We start from the raw sequence: 21,835 nt of genomic DNA, 5'->3' as shown, positions 1-21,835 counted from the left end.
CCTGCTCCTCTGATGCTGCTTGGCCTGTTGTGTTCATCCAGCTCTACGCCTTGTTATCACAGCCTTCATACAATCTCTTTTTGAAATATGTTAACATTTTCTTACACAATAAAGATGCTTTAAATGTAAGAAAATATGGTAAAGAATTGTTTTGTTGGAAATTGTTAGCTTTGATTAAAATTCTATGTTTTATATGGCACAGTATTATAATGTTATACAGGATATAAATGAATAAAGTAGTTGATTTAAGAAAATGATACTTTATAAATGCATTTGACTGATGTGGAGGTAATTCTTCATGAATCAATAATTTCAGAAGTTTTACTTCCATTTTCAGTTTTTAGATTTTTAATTGGAATAATATTTGCCCGACTTCAAAAACGCTGCAGTTCATTGTTTTTTGTAAGATCAGAATTTAATAATTTAGCTGTGGTCCCTGCTATTGTAGGCAGATGATATCCCAACACTGGTCTTCAGTCAACCCAGTGAGTTTATTAGGTGCAGAAATGGGAAACATTCAACGTTTAATCATTGAGAACATACAAATTGTCTATTGTCCTTATAGAAACTGACACAGCCCATCAACATGCGTGCCTGTAGCATTAATAGAAATAAATTAGTAAATTAGTCATATGGAAAAGCAACACCTCCAGTAAAGTGTGAAACCAGATTTGATTGAGATCAGTTCAACAATAGTGTGGTTGAACCTGTCTGGTATTTGTGAACTTTCTGATGACATGGAAACCTACATATAATGTGGAAAAGTGAACTTAAAGGAAAACACATTTTGAAAACTTTCTTTCCCTGGCAGCAGTTACATCATCATCCACAGCCACCAAGCATTTAATGTCATTTTTATCCCTTCTTTTCCTTTTGAGAAAGATTTTCCACAAGTTTCTTCATTTTATCATTGCTTGGATCTGAGCAAATGCACTTGTTTCTCACTTTGAATCTGAAAAGAAGACAGAAAAGAAGACACATACATGTATAATGTTAAATATGCATGATGCAGGCTCTTAATAACGATGTGTAATGCCAGATTCCAAAGATGTCACCACTGATTGAATACTTAAAAACACAGCTTTAATTTTGCAGTGCCCATCATTTTCCTAAGATTCATAATCTTTGATTTTCCTGAGGGGATGGATTCTTTGAGAATATTTCCGGCAGCAGTCCTTCAGTATTTACTAGGTGCTGGAAATCAAAAACAAAAGGCTAATATTCATTAACTTATTGAAAGAAAAAAAACTCTGAAGTCATCAAATTGAAGCCAGACTGATGGATTGATGGTCAGGAACAAAAACAGAAGTTGCTGGAAAAGCTCAGCAGGTCTGGCAGCAAAAAGTCAGAGTTAACGTTTCAGGTCTGGTGACTCTTCCTCAGAACTGACGAATTGATTGTGTTGAGTCTGAGGGTTTGATTCTGCGTATGTCGATGAAATGTCGAAATGATTTCCCAGTGCTTTTTTTTGCAGATGGAAGTCGCTGGCCGGGCCATTACTTATTCTGCACCTAGTGGCTTGCTAAGCTGTTTCAAAGAGCAATGAAGATTCAACCAAATTGTGATGGATCTGAAGTTAACTGTAGCCCAGATCAAATTAACACAGCAGATTTTCTGCAATAAATTTTCTTTGATGTAAAGGACATTATTGAACCAGATGGACTTTGTGACAGTCACAATACTTACATGATCAATCTTAGCCTAGCTTTTCATTCCAGATTGTTATTGAATATATATCTCACCATCTACCATGGTGGGATTTGAACTCCTGTCCCCAAGAACTTGAAGTTTTGGATTAACAATTAATAATGTTACCACAACACCACCACATCGCTCATTTTGTGAGTTCAAAAGCTTGTTACGTTAGTAGGCACATGCAAGCACACATCTGCTTGCCTTTTTAGTAAAAGCAACAATTAAAAGTAAATGTGCACTGAATACCCTGAAAGTAAATCTGTAATTTATTCTGAAGCAATACAGATACAGGACATAATATACTGAACCATAAAAAAGAGATTACTGATCTATAATTTATTGTGTTTTTCATCAATAATTACAAAACCTTGACTTAGTTGATGCTCAGTTTGAAGGAACAATTTTTAAACTCAGTATAGGACTAATGGAAGAATAGGATGAGTCCTGATCTCAACGTTTACTATTGATTTAACATGGCATTTCAAGGCAGCTTATTTATATGAAGCAAAGCATTTCAGAACATCTGATCTTCCAGTTTTAGTCATGGTTGATTGTGTGAAGATCCTAAGGAGCCTTTTGCAATGGTTATTGGCAATCTCTCATTATTGTACTCACGAAAGTGTTGAAATAACCCTTGTTTATATTGGTAGTGCCTGAATTGAAGGGAAAGCCTACTGGAGCCATGTAGGCCGGTACAAGCTTATTGATAAGTTAAATAGTCCACCTGTGAAGAAGGTCTGATGAATTGACCACATTGTTTTAATAGTGCAACAGTGTGATTCTGTTGGGTTTTGCTAATTTGTGGTCATTGTGCTTCACAACACACAGTGATGTGTATTAACCATGCTAACTATCTAATCATGAAATCAAGAATAAAACAAAACAAATTAAAATTGTTTTTCCAATAATAAAAGACTGAGTCATGCTGTATACAATATAATACATGATTTCCTCCCAGCAACCTTTTGTAGGTGTCAATCAAATAAATCCCTTAAAAGATGAAACCACAGAAGAACACAATAGAGGAGGAGCAAATATTTTGAAAATCTGTCTAGTTGCTTCTCTCAGAAGTTACTTATATTTGTTGCTTTAAGTGACATTTTAAAAGTGTTGAAATTTGGGACAGAAAAGCTTTCAAATCTCAAGTAGAGACAGATAAGTTCACAAGATTCCATGGTATCTGTAAGTTGGTCTATTTTAAGGTTAGTTTAACTGGCAAGATTTCATATAATCTCTCACCTGCTTATGCAACAAGCGAGATAATACTGAGATACATCAGCAGCACAAAACCTGTTTCATTTTCTCAAAACAGGTTTCCTTGGTGGCTGGCTAGGTTGAAATTCTAAAACTTCCTTGAAATGCAGCTTGTATATATCCTCTCAAGTGGTCAGCCCTCTGGCTAACTTTCATGAGGGAGGTGATGCTGTGGAGGTGGGTTTAGGGCAATCAGATTTGGGCATCAGCCCCAGTTCCTATTTTTAGCTGTTTCTTTTATATTTCTCTTCACTTGAAACAACTTTTCACAGAAAGCATTATTTTTATGTTCACCTCTGAACAACCCCTGGTGGTTTTATTTGCACTCGATTGTTCTCTATTTCATCGCGTTCAGAAAAGTTGATTTTCCTTTCTTCAGTTGACTGCTTAATTTTCTGCAGCTGTGCTCATCAGTACATCTCATTAACATATCTCTACTCCTCATCTAAACCACAGATCTGCCTGCTATGGACTACACGAAACAAACAATAAAGCTTCCATACTCATTGCAAAAGTATGATCACTCTGTTCAGAAAATATACATGGCTCTTTGTATGAAAGCCAGCTCAAGTTCAGGAGTTAGATCCTCACATCCACTACCTTTTATGTTATGCTGTGAAAACTAAATTATTCTCTGGTACTTGTAAAGTTAGCAAAGAATTTCTGCTGAAGCGGACCCAAGCTCACCTGGTCTAAAGTTTTATATCAAAGATGGATAAAGACTTGCTCTGTTAGAAACCAAAGTTGAAGCCCAGTACTAGATTAAAAGCCTGACTTGAATGCCTGAACTGACTTAATTGGAAGTTGCAACCTAATGCATGTAGATACTTCACTGAAATATAAGAGGTTTTGGCCAAGAATCAATAAAGTCATGTGCATGGTTCAGCAACCTAGCAATTATTGACATGCATGTTAAGAACCTAAATGATTTTGAGGTTCCATTTTTTTTCTAGTATTTGTCCAATTCCATTTTAAAAGCGTCAATCTGCCTTCGGCTCACATTCAAACAGTGCATTCCAGATTCTAATTTTGCCTTCCAGAATTTTGTCTGGTGTTGCCTTTTGCTCATTTGTCAGTCACCGTTACTGAGTCGAATTGGGTCTTGAGCCTATCATCACATGGAAGATTGTCTTCGTATATTCGATGTAGATCTCTCAGGACTTTGAGGAAGATTTTAATAGAGGTGTTCAATCTTCTTTCATCAAGCAGAAAAAAGCCTTTATTTCTAATCTATCCACATTCTTGGAGGCATTCTCAAAAATCTTTTTCATACCCCATCTGAAGCCTCCATGAATACCCCTCAAGTATAATGCTGAAACTAGATACAATACTCCAGCTGAAGCCAAGCCCGTGTTTTACAAAGTTCCATCATTGCTCCTTTGCTTTTGTTTCCGGTGGGACGTCATGCTATGGCAGGTTCCCCATCCTGATCGCCTGGTGTAAAGGTTGAGTGTGAGTCTCTTCCATACTCTACTACCTGCCTCATAGCCATTTACTGGGCAGTGTTGCCATCAATTAGATGAAGGTGGATCTTCCGTACCAAACTGGAGAGGACGCCCTGCCTGGAGTCCTGCTGGCCAGACGAATAACATATGGCTCCCTATTCCCAGCAGAACCATACAGAGTGTTGGTCACTGCTAGGATTATAGTCAGTCCCAAGCAGTGATCATCACTGAGGCCAGATGCACAGCATAGATTAGGGGGCTATTATTGGGGCCAGACTGGCATGCCCCAGTGAGAAGGACAAAGAGGGTGAATGGCCAGGTCAATAGGCCAGGGAGGAGGGGCAACCGATGGGAGGATGGATTTAGTGATGGTGGAGGTGTTTGAGTTTTGAAACTAGGGAGAAGGGGCTGAGTTACTCTGATAGATCCACTGAGTACACAAAGGAAATAATACCTCCAATTCTTGGTCCATCACCAGTCAAAACAGTAAAAGATTTTGCTACACTTGGTGCCAGTTTCTGTTCACTGTGGGAGCAGTACATGGCCTGGGGTGTGTGTGAAGTTGGATGTCACTAATGTCTCATTAATTAACCACTGAGTGGCTTCAATCAACCTGTCAGTGGGTAGACTCCCCTACCATGGGTCATGTTGCTTTGGGGAGTGAGTAACTGGGGAGAACATCCAAACTCCTCATGTGCCTGTTGATTATTTTCCCTGATGACTATTTCTACATCTTATCCACTGCTGATTTTAAAATAATCAGCTGAAGTGATGAGGCATGTCTTTATACGCTTTCTTGAATAATGATGTCACATTTGCCACACCTCAAATTCCTGGCACTTTTCTATGCCGAGGGCTGACTGAGATATTCTGTCAACTCCTTCCACTCTCTCCATCCTAATATCTTTTAGCAGCTTCAGCAGCAAGCCATCTCTCTCAATAACCTGTCCACTCTAGGTAAACCCAGTCTTTTCACCAATTCCTTTCAATCCATCTTCACACCACCATGAACTCTACTGTCTCCACTTCTATCAACATTCTGTCAGCAACCTGTTCCTTAATAAACATTAACATTTGGAACTCTTCTTGCCTTGTCCTGCACTTCAAAGTGTTCATCAACTTCCTTTTCCCTGATAGGCATTACTCTACCTCTTTGATTATGTTTTATTGACAAAGTGTTTGAATATGATATTGTTCACTTTTATGACAGCTGTCATTCTATTTTTGGTCTCTCTTTGCCAACATTATTATCCACTTCACTTCTCTCAGCTTGTTGTAATTAAGCTGGTTCTCATATGAAGAATTTATCTGGCATATATCATGTCCCGTCTTTATCATTTACCCATGTTCTCTATCACCCTCAGCAGCCAAGGAGACTAACCCCCCACCACAACCACTACCCCCCCAACCCCCGGCTTTGGTTCCCTTAACTAACTATTAACAGTGTATAAGAGAGTAACAGCCCATGGCTAAATTCAAGCTGAAGTTATGGGTGGCGCAGTCCTATTCTCTTGAAGTAACCCTAACAGAGGTTTGTGTTCCATTACTATTACAAATTTATATCCATAAAGATATTCGTGGAAATTTCTCAAACCAAAGAAGACTGCCAAACCTTCCTTCTGTCTCTGGCTGTATCTTTGTACAGCATCAGCCAAAGTTCAGGAAGCATATGCTATGGGGCGTTCCTCTTTGCTGGGCCACTGGTGAGCCAACACTACCCTGATACCGTACAGGGGGGTATCGCATGTCAGCACCATGTCTCACTTGAGATTATAGTGAACCTTAAATGATGTTTGCTGCTGCTTCACTTCCCTAAAGGCGGCATTCTGCCTACAAAACCATTACCAAGGCTGACCTGCTTTTAATAGCAATTGTAAAGGTGCCAGGATACAGGCCAGTTTACATTTGAATTTTCTGTAATAATTCACTAGTCCAAGGAAGTTTCTGGCATGAAAGTGTGAGCTGAGGTACATTTGATCGTCCTCACTTTATCTTCCAACAGGTGTAACCTGGTCTTTTCAATTCTGTGGCCTACGTAGGTCACTCGGAATGCCTGGAACACACATTTTCCCCTCCTAAGTTGTACACCGACCTTGCAGAAACTTCCAAACGCTCTATCCCACAACTCTAAATACTCTTCATTGATCTTCCAGGTTATTTACATGTCATCCAGATAAACAGGGACCTGGGGTAGACCTTGCAAAATGTTCTCCTATGTACCTAGATACCTAAGATGGCATTGGGAATGTACTTGAGCACATGTGATAATAAAATCTAATTCTAATTCTAATTCTAATTCTAATTCTAATTCTAATTCTATCATCAGCTGGAAAATGGTATAGGCTAATGACACCCCAAAAGACAGTCTCATATATGGGTACAAAACCTTATGGGTATTAATTGTAGCTTACTTCTGGGAATTCTCATCTGACCACAACTGCAGGTACTCATGGCTCATGACCAGCTTCGGGAAGGAGACCCCTCCCGCCATTTTTGCGTTTAAGTCCTGAATGCATGGGATTGGGTATTTATATCCAGCTGCAAAAAGTGGTCCAGTTTCTTTAAAATCCACAGAAAGGTGAACCGACTCATCCCACTTCACAATTGGTATGACCAATGTGGCCCATTCCATAAAGTAGTCTGGTTTGATGATTCCTTGTTTTTACAGCCTCCTGATTCTTGCCTTTACTTTTGCCCATAAGGCAAATGGCCCTGGGTGGGCCTTGCAGAATGATGGAATTGCTTCCTGGTCAACATGTAAGGTGGCCTTGGCCCCTTTGATAGTCCCTACCCTCCCTAAAAAACTTCCAGGCATTTACTTAGGATTTCACTCAGGTAGCTATTTTCTAGGCAAAAAATGGTGAGCCAATCAAGTTGGATCTTTATTAGAATAACCTTCATTAGAACTGGGTGACCATTTAACCAGACATTTATTTTGATTGGTTCTGAGTTGGATGTTGCTAAGCAATTTAACTGTTCCAAAACACCTGTAGGTGGACTTTCCAGGGTGTGCACTCTCCTGGGTACTGGCCTGTGCCTGTGAGTTCTCTTATTCAAGTCAGGCCTAGTGGATTCCTTTGCTGTCTTGAGTCTGCATGCCAGTAGCAACTATAATGGCCTGCTGGCCCGGATCTTTGAGAGAATTGTAATCATTTGGCCAAGGCTTGGCTTTGTTTTGGGGTTTTGCTGTGGGCTGACCTAGGATATGAGTGAGGCTATGCAATTACTTTCAGTCAGATGGTGTTCCTCAAGCTCAGTCAGACTGGCGAGGGTATCAACCCTGTAACTCATAAGCTCCACTTGCTGCATTTTCTAATGACAAAGACAGTTGTAGTGCCTGTTTGAAGTCCCTTTGGGCTTCAGCTAGTGGGTGCTTCTGCATGGACCATCATTAATCCCACGAACCGGATGGTCTCTCAGTATTTCTGGCTTTCATGGAGTTATTTTAGTGGTGATGAGAGAAAAACATGCCCTGGAAGAGATTTGCTTTCAACAATTGTCTTTGAGTTGGGGTAAGCATTTCTGGCATTATGTCGCTATTAGGGAAGCTTGACCCATTTGAACCTGCCATCAAAGACTGGGTCCAATATGTAGAAAGAAGGCATTATTTTTTTCTGGGCAAATGACATTGGGGAGGTCAAAAAGCAATGAATAATTCTTGTGACTGCTTGTGGACTCAAAGCTTTTTCGGCTATTAGGAGCCACAACTTTCCCGGAGCCACCAGATACTAAAACCTTCCAAAAGATGACAGATTTAGCTAAGGAATATTATGACCCCAAGCCTCCTCTAACTCTGAGAAGCTATTGGTTTACTTGACAGTTTGAGAACTAGGGATTTATATTGGGATTTTTGACGAAGTTAAGACGATCGGGAGGGGTATGTAATTTTGGTTTAACTGAGAGACCATCTGGTATGTGGTATTGTCAGAATGTTATCAGAACCCATAGCCTTTGCAATATCCAGTACCTCCAACTGTTTCTTGATATCATGTGGAGCGAATGAAATTGGCTTAAAACTGGTATCTATGATGTAATGGACTACTGGAAGAGGCTGAGATGGTTCATCCACTTGTCATTCCTGGCTGAAGACAGTTGCAAATCTTCTGTTGTGCTATTCTTGTCCAAACATACTGTGGCATGGTGGCTCAGTGGTTAGTACTGCTGCTTCACAGTGCCAGGGACTTGGGCTCGATTCCACCCTTGGATGACTGTCTGTGTGGAGTTTGCACGTTCTTCCTGTGTCTGCATGTGTTCCCTCTGGTTGCTCTGGTTTCCTCCCATAGACCAAAGATGTGCAGTTAGTTGGATTGGCCATGTTAAATTGCTCTTAGTATCCAGGGATTTGTAGGGTAGAAGGATTAGCCATGGGAAATGCAGGAGCAGGGGTGTGGGTGAGGATGGGATGCTCTTCAGATGGTTGGTGTGGACTTGATGGGCCAACTAGCGCCCTTCCACACTGTAGGATTTCTATGATATGAATGATGATCATCCTTAATCAAATTTTTGCTTTGGTAATCATGCTTTGGTCCCTACACCCCACACCAGCTTCTCCATTCCTCCATCAGACCCAGTATTGCATCCTTCCCAGTTGGGCCAAAATTATTTTAGTCCAGAAAGTTTTCCTTAGTACATTTCACAAATTCCTCCTACTCTGTATTGTTCCTCAAGCGTTATCTTTATCAATATTTGAGAAACTAAAATCCTCCAAAGTGATGACTCCACAATTCTCACACATCTGTGCTTTATCTGTAATTTTGCTGCTCTCTTTCTCTCACACACTGTGTTAATATCCTTAGCAATGTGACTGTATATTGTTTGCTCCTTGAGTATAACCAAACAGTGTTTTGTCAATGCCCCCCAAAAACACCACCCACCCAGCACAAAAAAAATCCTTCCCTAATCCATATTGTCACTTTGCCTTCCTTTTCTCTGCTCAATCATTTCTAAGCATGTTGTGCCAGATTTTCCCACAGGAGATTGGAAACAAGAGGCACATTCAACATCAGGTCTCAAAATCTGAACCGGGAGCAGTTTTCCCCAGGGTCGGTTGATGCTGTGTTTAGGTGAGAGACAAGTCTGTTGCCAGTTTGGGCTTCCAGGACAGGGAACAGAATGGACATGATGAAAACGTGTTCCATAAGAGTTTCTACCTCTAAAGAGCAGAGTTGTTGTTTTCAAACTATATGGTCAGCAAATCATCGACAGTCACATTTTTCTTGGTAAATTGTTTCCTGCCTTTTCCGAACGTAACATGGTTTACATTCCCAGTGTTTGAGATTTAATGCAATCCTTGTGTGGTGGATGTCAGCATTATTTCTTCCCGCATACTTACCACCATATGGTATACCACCAGATTATTCCTTCCTGAAACGGTCAAGAGCACTTCTGTCCTCCCACTGTAGTGTGGTTAAGGTATGTCACTCACCACATTATAAGATGCCATTACATTTCAGCATGTTTTCTACTCTTGTGATTCATCTCAAATTTATAGTACAATTTGCCTTAGCTGTGTTTGAAAGCTGAAATACCTCAAGGCCTGACACCAGCATCAAATTTTCAGGCTATCAGACGTCCCCAGCCCTAATGACATGCTTTTGGATGGATGTCTTCTGCCCCAGGACAGATCCCAAGTTGCAGGATTCCCAGGAACCTAAAGTCTTCCTTCCTGCACCACTTGTCAAGATGTGCATTGCTCCTCGTATACTTACAGTTCTCTTCCCTGTAGGACATGATACTTGGAACATATTTTTCCTTCCTCCCTAGCTCCTGAAAATTTGTTATGTGACCTCAGTGTCTACTTTCTCTATGTCATTGGTGTTGCTGTGTACTATAGCTTCTGGTTCATTCATTTAATAATGCTGAACATTCTGGCACCAGGGAGAGAACATGCATTCAGTAAACAAGATGATACATTCATACATGCTTGCCTGTCCCAAGCAGCTTTAGTTCTTATACACATATTGATCCTGAGAATTCTCTATTTGCTCTTTTAACCAAATTAAATATCTTTAATAAACTATTAATATCAATTATTACATCAAAAGGAAAAGGACACCAGAATGGAAAGTTCTAGTACAATTAAATTAGAGGGTATTTCAGAAATGCCACTACCCAAGATCCCCTCAACATCCAGTGGATTCCAAATCTGGAATAAGGTTTTTCTCAGTAAATGTCTGTTCTCCTTTCTTGATTAAAACTTCCAAACGAATGAGCACAAGCAGCCAGCAAGCATTCCACTCAATTACTTTTAATTTAAGTTCCTATTCAACAGAATAGTTTGATTCTTATATTGAATTTAAACATTTATGTGTCAACCAAGAAAAGTCGTTGAAATAATTAGCAAACTTAAGGTGCAAGTGTTATAATTCAAACTTGGAACAGAATATTACATTTCTTTGCAGTGTATGCTTATCTTTTAACCTTACATAGAGTCATAAAAATTGAGGAAGCCTGTAAACCACTAAAGGGCAAATTACAGACCAGCACAACAATCTATTTAATGAACAATATTAGAATTCCAAATCACATTGAAGCAAATTGCAAGCAAACTAGATTACAGCGCATGTCACTCATTTTTAACAGCATTCCCTGACATAATCAATCCAGTTAAATAAGTAGTATTGAAAAATAATTTGAAGGGACCAATCATTTTCATGTGAATTCCAGTGCAAAAACTCAGGGTTACTCTACATTGAGTCATGGAAGAAGATTGGCATAACTTTATCCAACCACCTAAAAGGCATACTGCTTTAATTCAAACTCTTTCTGAAATATGTTAATATGGTCAAAGAAAAAATAAGCCTGATAGTAAAGACTCTAGCATGTAAAAGGATGCAGTAAGAGATTATTGATTGTTGGGCAATGGGCACATTTAACTGGTGTTTTTATGAACTTTCTGATGGCAAGAAAACTGATGTGAAATGTTGAAAGATGAACTTAAAAAAAAACACTTTTTGAAAACTTTCTTCCTGTGTCAAACATTCTGACGTCCTCATCATTTACAGGGAATCAACACCTTCTACTTTTCTTTTCAAGAAAGCATCTCCAGAAGTTCCTTCACATATTTATTGTCTGGATCTGAACAGATCTGCCCTGATTTTAGTTTGAATCTGAAAAGAAACAGAATAAGTTCACTTCCAGTGTTCACTAGGTATGACAGATGTTCTTAATAATGCAATAGAATGCTGGAATGCAGCAGAGAACTCCCTGTTCTGAATACTTACACCACAGCCTTAATTCTGCAGCGACCATTATTTTCCTGAATGCGATATCCCTTAATGTTCTTGATGTCAGGGATTGATTTTGAGTATTTCCGGCAGCAGTTCTTCCGTATTGGAGTAGGACCTGGAAATCAGAATTTAAGGTATGTGATTTACTGCTTCAGGGAAAGAAAAGGAAAAGTCTCCAGCAACTTCATCAGGTGGAACCATTGGATTGGTTTTGCTTTGCCTGACTGTTTATACAGGCACATAGAGTCATCATGTCATACAGCATGGAAACAGACACTTCAGTCCAACCAGTCCATGCCAACCATGTTACCAAACTAAACCAGTCCACCTGCCTGTTTTTGGCCTACATCCCTCCAAACCTTTCCAATTTGTGAACTTATCGAAATGTCTTTTAAATGTTGTAACTGCACCTCCACCTATCACTTCCCCTGGCAGTTCATTCAACACGCAAACCACTCTCTGTGTAAACAAGTGATCACTCAAGCAATTTTTAAATTTTTCTCCTCTCACCATAAATATGTACCTCCTAGTTTTGAACTCCCCCACCTGAGGGAAAAGACCTTTGTTATTCACCTTATCTGCACCCCTCATGAGTTTATACATGCAATGGTTATTGGCAATCTCTCATTATTGCACTCACTAAAGAGTTGAAATAACCCTTGTTTATATTGGTAGTGCTCGAATTGAAGGGAGTGCTCACTGAAACCACATAGGCCAGTACAAGCTTATTGATTCGTTAAATAGCCAACCAATGGCAAAGGACTAATGAATCGCCCACATTGTCTTATCAGGGAACACTGATAGTGTGATTCTGGTGGGTTTTGCTCATTTGTAATCACTGTGCTTCACAACACACAATGAAATGTATTAACCATGCTAACTATCCAGTCATGAAACCAAGAATAAAACAGATTAAATTAAAATTGTTTTTCCGATAATGAAAGACTGAGATGAGCTATATACAATTTCACAATTCATTATTTCTTTCCGGCAACTTCTCATATTTTTCAATCAAATAAATCCCTTAAAAGATGAAACCATAGAAGAACACAATAGAGGAGGAGCAAATATCTTGTAGCTGTTGAGAATCTGTCTAGTTGCTTCACTCAGAAGTTACCTATATTTGCTGCAATATACAATACAGTCCTTTAAGTGGCATTACAAAAGTTCTGAAATTTGGTGTTGAAAATCTTTCAAATCTCAGGTTAGAGACAGTCAATTTCACAAGATTCCATGTATCTGCAAGTTGCTCTATTCTAAGGTTATTTTAACTGACAAGACTTCATATAAAAAATTAATAGAGATACAATGTCTCTCACCTGCTAATGCAACAAAGAAGATGGTACCAAGACAAATCAACACCACAAGAACCAGCTTCATTTTCTCGAAACAGATTTCCTCAGGGCAGGCTAGGTTGAAAATTCTAAAACTTCTTTGAAATGTAGCTTGTATATATCCTCTCAGGTGGTCAGCCCTCTGTCTACATTCTATGAGGGGAGGTGGGTTTACCGTGCCCCACGTGGAAACTCTGATAATGCAATCAAATTAGTGCACCAGCCCCAGTTCCTATTTTTAGCTGTTTCCTTTACATTTCTCTTCACTTGAAACAACTTTTCAAAGAAAGCATTGCCTTTGTGGCCACCACTGAACAATTTTAGTTTGTCCAAATCCCTGGTGGTTTTATGTCGTTGATGCCCTTAATCATTCTCTGTTCCATCACGCATCATTAGCTGACAGTTATCGACGTGCATATTAAGAACCTAAATAATTATGAAGTTCCATTTTCTCTGGTATTTATCCAATTCCATTTTAAAAGCATCAATCTGCCTTCAGCTCACTTTCAAACAGTGCATTCCAGATTTTAATTTTACCTTCCAGAATTTTGCCTGATGTTACCTATTGCTCATTTGTCATTCACTGTAGCTGGGAGTCCTATGGGTCTTGAGCCTATCACCATATAGAAGATTCTCTTCATATATTCAATGTGGGTCGCTCAGGACTTTGAATACATCTATAAAAATCTTCCTCAATCTTCTTCAAGCAGAGAAAGCCCAGTATTTCTAATCAATCTAATGTGACAGAAGCCTCTTATCCCTGGAGACTTTCTGATAAACTTCTACTACACACCCTCTGAAGCCTCCATGAATATCCCTGAAGTATAATACTGAGAGCTACTACATTCCAGCTAAAGCTAATCCGATGTTTTACAAAGGGCCATCGTTGCTCCTTTGTTATTTGTTCCCTGTACAAACTCATACTGCTTCAATATCCCCATCCTGATTTCTTGGTGTAAATGATGAGTGTAAGTCCGTTCCATACTCTACTACATCCCTCATAGTCATTTACTGGCCAGTGTTGCCATTAATTAGCGTTGTAGAACCATAGTGTCATACAGCATGGAAACAGACGCTTCAGTCCAACCAGTCCATGCTGACCATAATCCCAATTAAACTAGTCCCACCTGCCTGTGCATGGCCCATATCGCTCCAAACATTTCCTATTCCGGTACTTATGTAAATGTCTTCTAAACACAGTAACTTGAACTGCATCCACTGCTTCCTCTGTAAGTTCATTCCATGCATGAACCACAGTTTGTGTAAAAAAACAATTGCCAGTCATATCTTTTTCAAATCTTTCTCCTCTCACCTTAAAAATATGCCTCCTAGCCTTGAAATCCCTCACCCTACGGAAAAGACACCTACCGTTCACCTTATCTATACCCCTCATTGTTTTATAAATCTTTATAAGGTTACCTCTCGACCTCTTACATTCCAGTGAAAAATGTCCCAGCTTATCCTGCCTCTCTTACAACTCAAACCCTCCATTCCTGGCTTCATCCTGGAAAACTCTTCTGAACCCTCTCAATCTCAATGTAAGACGATGACCAGAACTGGACACAGTACTCCAGAAGAGGCCTCACCAACATCCTGTACAACCTTGAATTAATGTCCCAAATCCTATGTTCAAAGTCTGAGCAATGAAGGTAGGTGTGCTACACACCTTCTTAACCACCTTATCTATATATAGTGCAAACTTCAAAGAATAATGTACCTGAACTGTGAGGTCTCTGTGTTCTTCAGCACTGCCCAAGCCCCTACTTTTAATTGGATAAGTCTGTTTTACCAAAATGTAATACCTCACATTTATCAAAATTAAACTCCATTTGCTACTCTTCAGCCCTTTGACCCAATTGATCAAGATCTCTTTGTAATCTTAGATAACCTTTTTTACTGTCCACTATAATTCCAATCTTGATGTCATCTGCAAATTTACTAACCATTCTATCTATATTCTCATCTAACTCATTGATATAAATGACAAACAAAATTGTACCCAACACCAATCCCTGTGGTACACCAATGGTCACAGGCCTCCAGTCCAACAAAGCAATCCTCCACCATTACTCTCTGTCTCCTGTTACTTAGCCAATTCTGTATCCAATTGGTAAGCTCACCCTGAATCCCATGTGATCTAACTTGACTAATGAGTTTACCATGTGGAACCTTGTCAAAGGCTGTACTAAAGTCCAAGTAGACAATATCTACTGCTCTGCCCTCGTCAATCTTCTTGATTACTTCCTGAAAAAACTCAAGTAAGTTCGTGAGACATGATTTCCCTTGCACAAAACCATGCTGACTATCCCTAATCATTCCTTGATTCTCCAAATGCATATAAATCCTATCTTTCAGAATAACTTCCAACAACTTACCCACCACTGAATTCACATTCACAAATCTATAGTTCCCAGGCTTCTCCTTACATTTCCTTCTTAAACAGAGGCACAACAATAGCTAATCTCCAGTTATTTGGCACCTCACCTGTATTTATAGATGATACAAATATTTCTGCAAAGGTCCTGCAATTTCCTCCCTAACTTCCCAATGAAGCTTTTGGGGAGGGCTACATGTGGACAGCTCTGGAGTGAGTTTTTTTAGCAGGAGAATGTAAGCTGTCTGCTGGGACACTTGTGCAGCAATATTCCTTTAATTTGATTATTCAGCTAAGTGGTTGATTTTATTTAAGATTTGTACGTTTGATTTTTTTTATTTCTTATTTTTTGCGTGCTTAATATTTACCCTTTAGGTAAAGAAAGGTAGTTTATTTTACATATTAGGTGCTGTTGTAAGCTGCTTCTTTTTGGACTTAATAACATTGAGAGTATCCAAGAAACACAGAGTTAGATGGCTAGTAGATTTAGAGAAGTGATTACACAGCAGGATCAGTCAGATAGATGGGTAACTGTCAGAAAGGTAAGAAGGTAGTTCGTAAATCTCCTGTGACTATTCCTCTCTCAAACAGATGCTCAGATTTAGGTAGTGTTGAAAAAAGTAGTCTCTCAGAGGAAAATAGAAGCGACATGGGCACTAAGAATGAAACTTTTGTTAAGCAGCATTTGACAAAATTAGATCAAGGCATATTTTCCATACCCAGCTGGAGACGACACTCTGCCTCGGTGTCCTGCTGACCAATCAAAAAACCAACAGCTCCCTGTACCCAGCAGAACCATACAGAGTGTTGGTCACTGCTAGAATTATAATCAGTCCCCAGCAGTGATCATCACTGAGGCCAGATGCACAACATAGATTAGGGGGCTATTATTGGGGCCGGACTGGCATGTCCCAGTGAGAAGGACAAAAGGGGTGAATGGCCAGGGTCAATAGGCCAGGGAGGAGGGGCAATCAATGAGACGATGGATTTAGTGATGGTGGAGGTGTTTGGGTTTTTGAAGCTAGGGTGAAGGGGCTGAGTTACTCTGATGGATCCACTGAATACACAAAGGAAATAACTCCTCTAATTCTTGGTTCATCACCAGCCGAAGCTGTAAAGGATGTTTGCTACACTTGGTGCCCGTTTCTGTTCGCTGTGGGAATAGTACATGGCCTGGGGTGTGTGTGATGTCACTAATGTCTCATTAATTGACCACTGAATGGCTTCAATCAGCCCATCAGTGGGTAGACTCCCCAACCATGGGTCACGTTGCTTTGGGGAGTGAGTATCTGGGGAGAACATCCAAACTCTTCACATGCCTGTTGATTATTTTCCCTGATGACTATTTCTACATCTTATCCACTGCTGATTTTAAAGCAATCAGCTTGAAGTGATGAGGTGTGTCTTTATACGCTTTTTTGAATAACCATGTCACATTTGTCACACCTCAAATTCCTGGCACTTATCCATGCTGAGGGCTGACTGAGATATTCTGTCAACTCCTTCCACTCTTTCCATCCTAATATCTTTTAGCAGCCTCAGCAGCAAGCTATCTCTCTCAATAACCTGTCCACTCTAGGTAAAGCCAGTCTTTTCACCAATTCCTTTCAATCCATCTTCACACTAACATGAACTCTACTGTCTCCACTTCTATCAACATTCTGTCAGCAACCTGTTCCTTAATAAACATTAACATTTGGAACTCTTCTTGTCTTGACCTGCACTTCAAAGTGTACATCAACTTCCTTTTCCCTGATAGGCATTACCTCCTACATTATGTCTTATTTACATGCTGACAAATTATGGTTTGTTCACTTTTATAATAGAACCTACTTAGAATCGTAGAGATATACAGCACAGAAACAGACCCTTCAGTCCAGCAGATATCCTAAATACATCTAATCCCGTTTGCCAGCATTTGGCCACATCCCTCTAAACCCTTACTATTCGTGTACCCATCCAGATGCCTTTTAAATAATGTAATTGTACCAGCGTCCGCTAATCTTCTGGCAGCTCATTCCATACACGCACCACCCTCTGCATGAAAAAGTTCCCCCTTAGGTCCCTTTTAAATCTTTCCCCTCTCACCTTAAATCTATGCCCTCTAGTTTTGGACTCCTTCACTCTAAGGAAAAGACATTGGCTATTTACCTTATCCATGCCCCTCATGATTTTATAAATCTCTATAAAGTCACCCCCTCAGCATCCGACACTCCAAGGAAAATAGCCCAGTCTATTCAGCCTCTCCCTATAGCTCAAACCCTCCAACCCTGGCAACATCCTTGTAAATCTTTTCTGAACCTTTTCCAGTTTCACAACATCTTTCCTATAACAGGGAGACCAGAAGTGCTCTCAGTATTCCAATAGCGGCCAAACTAATGTTCTGTACAGCTGCAACATAACCTCCTAACTACTTCACTCAATGCACTAACCAAGAAAGGCAAGCATATCAAATGCTTTCTTCACAATCCTATCCATCTGCGACTCCACTTTCAAGGAATTATGAACCTGCACTCCAAGGTCTCTGTTCAGCAACACCCACCAGGACCTTACCGTTAAGCATATAAGTCCTGCCCTGATTTGCCTTTCCAAAATGCAGCACCTCACTTTCATCTACATTAAACTCCTCGGCCCATTGGCCCATCTGATCATGATCCCATTGTACTCTGAGGTAACCTTCTTCACTGTCCACTACACCATCAATTTTGGTGTCATCTGCAAACTTACTTCCCTTGACAAAATTTAAAATTAATTCATAAAGATTCAGCTGCAATGAAATATACGATTGTTCTAATCAGGCAAGGAGGAAATGTTTTTTTCTATCTTTTTAACTTGCCTGGTTAGCTGCAACAAAGGTTCAGGTTCTTTTTAGCACAAGGCCTCACTTCTCCCCAATTAAAAAAAAAATTCTGAGTCAGAAGGCTAATTTTATCAATTCGTAACACCGAGAAAATGTAGTAAAGAAGTGACATCAAGCATGTACAGACACAGATACAAAGTTAAAGAGGGATTAGTGTCTGATACAAAAGAACAATGAAAGCAATAAACTGTTTGAGGTACTTATGGTATCTTCAAGCCAAAAGATTTTAACCCAAGACCAAGGTTGTTTATTTGGTGTCTTGAATCATTTGTCTCAATTATTTCGGTAGCCCTCCTGGGTCTTGGTGTTCTAATGTTTCTTCTGTTTCTCACATTACTGTTCAAAGAAGGCAAAATTACTACTGAATGCAAAATCTGCCAACTGCCATTCTATTTTTGCTCTCTCTTTGCTGACATTATTTTCCAATTCACTTCCCTCAACTTATTCTAATTAACCTAGTTCTCATTTGAAGAATTTACCTGGCATGTGTCATATACCCTCTTTATCATTTACTGAAATTCTTTATCTCCCTCACCATCCAAGGAGCCCTGGCTTTGTTTCCCTTAACCAAGTGTTAAGGGCCCAAAAGAAAGTAAAAGCCCACCACTGTATTTACAGTGAAGCTATGGGCAGCACAGCCCTGCCCTCTTTATGTGGCCCTTAGCAGGGGCTTGTGGTCTGTTATTATTATAAATTTATGTCCCTAAAGGTATGAGTGGAAATTTCGCACACTAAAGATGACTACCGAACCTTGTTTCTTTATTTGGGCTCGGCATCAGCCAAAATCCAGGAAGCATATGCTGTGGGGTGTTCCTGTTCACTGGGCCACCCCGGCGAGCTGAGACTACCCCGATACTGTATGGGGAGGTATCGCATGTCAGCGGCACATCTTGCTTGGTGTCGTAGTGAGCCAACACCTGAGACAATGATAGCTGCTTCTTCACTTCCCTAAAGGCTACATTTTGGCTACAAGACCATTTCCAAAGCAGACTCTTTTTCAGTAAACAATTGTAAGGGTGCCACCATAGAGGCCAGTTTATGCATGAATTTCCTGTAATAATTCACCATCACAAGGAAAGACCCAAACAGCTGTAGTGCCTGTTTGAAGTCCAGTTGGGCTTCAGCTATTAGGTGGTTTTGCATGGTCATGTCATTAATCCCACATACCAAACATTCTCTCAGCATCTCACTTAAGGTTAAACCCAAATCACATGTCTCTGCCTCTCCTATTTATATCTGTCATCCAGGATCCCCTGATTGATCCAGATTTACAGCCTCAATCAGGGAACTCATGCTCTATGATGCCCATCTGCCTGAGCTCATACCAATCACTACACTTTCCATCACTTCACTGATGAGTGAAGACTGTGTAGACTGAAGAGGTAATACTTGGCCAGGTTGGATTTGTCCTGCTTTTTGTGCACAGGGCATATCTGCGGCAATTTTCCACATTGTCAGGTAGATGCTAGTGTTGTAAATGTTCTGGAAGAACTTGGCTAAGCGAATAGCAAGTTCTGGAGCACGTTTCAGTACTATTCCCCGAATGTTATCAGAGCCTATAGCCTTTGCTGTATCCAGTACCCCCAAGAGTTTCTTGATGTCATGTGCAGTAAATCAAATTGGCTGAAGACTGGCATCTATGATGCTGTAGAGGATGCTGAGATGGATCATCCATTTGGCATTTCTGGCTGAAGATAGTTGCAAATCTTCTTTTGTGCTATACATTCCAAATCTTCATATGATGATTGTCCTTAAGCAAATATTTGCCCCATAAACATTTATGCTTAGCTCCCTGTGCCCCATACCAGCTTCTCCATTCCTCCATCAGACCCAGTAACACATCCTTTCCAGTTTGGCCAAAATTATTTTTGTCCGGGAAGTTCTCCTTAATACACTTAACAAATTCCTCCTCCTCTGTATTGTTCCTCAAGCATTATCAAGTTTGATGTTTGAGAATTAAAATCCTTCAATGTGATGACTCTACAATTCTCATACATCTGTGATTTAACTGCAATTTTGCTGCTGTCTTTCTCTCATACGCTATGTAAATATCTTCAGTAATGTAATGTACATTGTTTGCTCCTTGAGTCTAACCAAAAGGTGTTTTGTCAATGCCCCTAAAAATGCCACCCCTACCCGCTACAAAAAAGCCTTCCCTAATCAGTATTGTCACTTCACCTTCCTTTTCCCTACTCAATCATTTCTGAACATATTGTGCCAGATTTTCTCACAGGAGATTGGAAACAAGAGGCATGTTCAATGTCAGCTCTCAAAATCTGAAGCAGGAGCAATTTTCCCCAGGGTTGGTTGATGCTATGTTTAGGTGAGAGGCAGGTCTTCTTCCAATTATGTTCCCAGGACAGTAAACAGAGTGGACATGATGGACACATGCTCCATAAGCATTTCTATCTCGAAAGAGCAGAACTGGTGCTTTCAAGCTGTATGGTCAGCCAATCATTGACAGTCATATTTTTTCTTGGTAAATTGCTTCCTGCCTTTTCCCAACCTAGCATGGTTTTACATTCCCAGTGTTTGAGATTTAATGCAATCCTTGTGTGGTGGATGTCAGCATTATCTCTTCCCACATATTTGCCAGCATAAAGTCTACCACCAGTATATCCCTTTCTGAAACTCTCAAGAACACTTCTGCCCTCCTACTGTAGTGTACCTTTGCGGTTAAGGCACGTCACTCACCACATTATAAGATGCCACTGAACTTCAACATGCCTTCTACTCTTATGATTCACCTCAAATTTGCTGTACAATCTGCCCTATCTGTGTCTGAAAGCTGAGATTCCTCAAAGCCTGACACCAGCAACAAATTTTCAGACTATCAGACATCCTCAGCCCTAGTGACATGCTTTTGGATGGATATCTATTGCCCCAGGACAAGTCCAAAGTTGCAGGATTCCCAGGAACCTAAAGGCTTCCTTCCTGCACCACCTGTCAAGGTATGTATTGCTCCTCGTATACTTACAGTTCTATTCTGTGTAGGACATGATACTTGGAACAATCTATTAATTCTTCAAGATCCTGCTTTTTAGCTTCCTCCCCAGCTCCTGAAAATTTGTTTATGTGACCTCAATGCCTACTTTCTCTATATCATAGGTGTTGGTGTATACCACAGCTTCTGGTTCATCCATTTAACCCTGCTGAATATTCTGTACTTTTTCTGTGATATCCTTGACCATGGCACCAGGGAGACAACATGCCATGCTGTATACAAGATGCCACATTCAGACATTCTTGTAATTCCCAGACTATGGAATATTTTAGAGCTATTACTTCTTTTAATTTCTGTTTTCTGTTCTGTATAGTCTTTGTCCATTGGTGCCAATGGCCTGGGCTGTACTTTTTTTGAGATATGTTCATACCCAGCAGCCTCCAAAGCTTTTTCCTGGTTTGAGAGAGAATACACCAAAAATACTCCTTCACCTCCAATTTGTCTAGGTAGCCCTCTATGTTTCATCCCTACTTCCCCGTGTAGGCAGGAATCTCAGAAATTCTCATCCTCCCCATTACTCCATTTGAAGCTCTGAAATCATGAGTTCAAGCATCTGGAGTTCTTATATATATGGGATCCTGAAGATACAGGAAGCTTCCTGAAGTTCCCACATGGTACAGGCATTTCAAGCAACTGGTCT

The 21,835-nt window shown here is 40.1% G+C and overlaps 1 protein-coding gene across 2 annotated transcripts; it reads right to left on the bottom strand.

Moving 5' to 3' along the window:
• Positions 1-10,374: 10,374 nt before the first annotated feature.
• On the bottom strand, positions 10,375-13,077 carry LOC109918627 (C-C motif chemokine 20-like). 2 transcript variants are annotated; one of them, XM_020518562.2, is made up of 3 exons: positions 12,943-13,077; positions 11,618-11,738; positions 10,375-11,503 (listed from the first exon to the last, which is right to left on the bottom strand). In XM_020518562.2, exons 1-3 carry the CDS (start codon positions 13,001-13,003, stop codon positions 11,425-11,427), a joined length of 261 nt encoding a protein of 86 aa, XP_020374151.1. In that variant the 5' UTR covers positions 13,004-13,077; the 3' UTR covers positions 10,375-11,424. The 2 variants fall into 2 exon arrangements, 1 of the variants encoding a protein (XP_020374151.1); XR_007263556.1 differs by lacking the exon at positions 12,943-13,077 and adding an exon at positions 12,197-12,291 and having other exon boundaries at positions 10,635-11,503.
• Positions 13,078-21,835: the final 8,758 nt, after the last annotated feature.

The sequence above is a fragment of the Rhincodon typus genome, chromosome 13, assembly GCF_021869965.1.
Source record: "Rhincodon typus isolate 14 chromosome 13, sRhiTyp1.1, whole genome shotgun sequence".
NCBI classification, from domain to species: Eukaryota; Metazoa; Chordata; class Chondrichthyes; order Orectolobiformes; family Rhincodontidae; genus Rhincodon; species Rhincodon typus.
Note: the sequence above shows the minus strand (reverse complement) of the source record. Positions and strands in the feature narration are given on the sequence as shown.

What these genes read in the sequence shown, in the direction of transcription:
- LOC109918627 (XM_020518562.2), bottom strand. Translation starts at nt 13,003, where the DNA reads ATGAAGCTGGTTCTTGTGGTGTTGATTTGTCTTGGTACCATCTTCTTT. An exon ending in CTTCTTTGTTGCATTAGCAG is followed by an intron (nt 11,739 to 12,942) that starts GTGAGAGACATT and finishes TCTGATTTCCAG; the next exon opens with GTCCTACTCCAATACGGAAG. An exon ending in TGCAGAATTAAGGCTGTGGT is followed by an intron (nt 11,504 to 11,617) that starts GTAAGTATTCAG and finishes GTTTCTTTTCAG; the next exon opens with ATTCAAACTAAAATCAGGGC.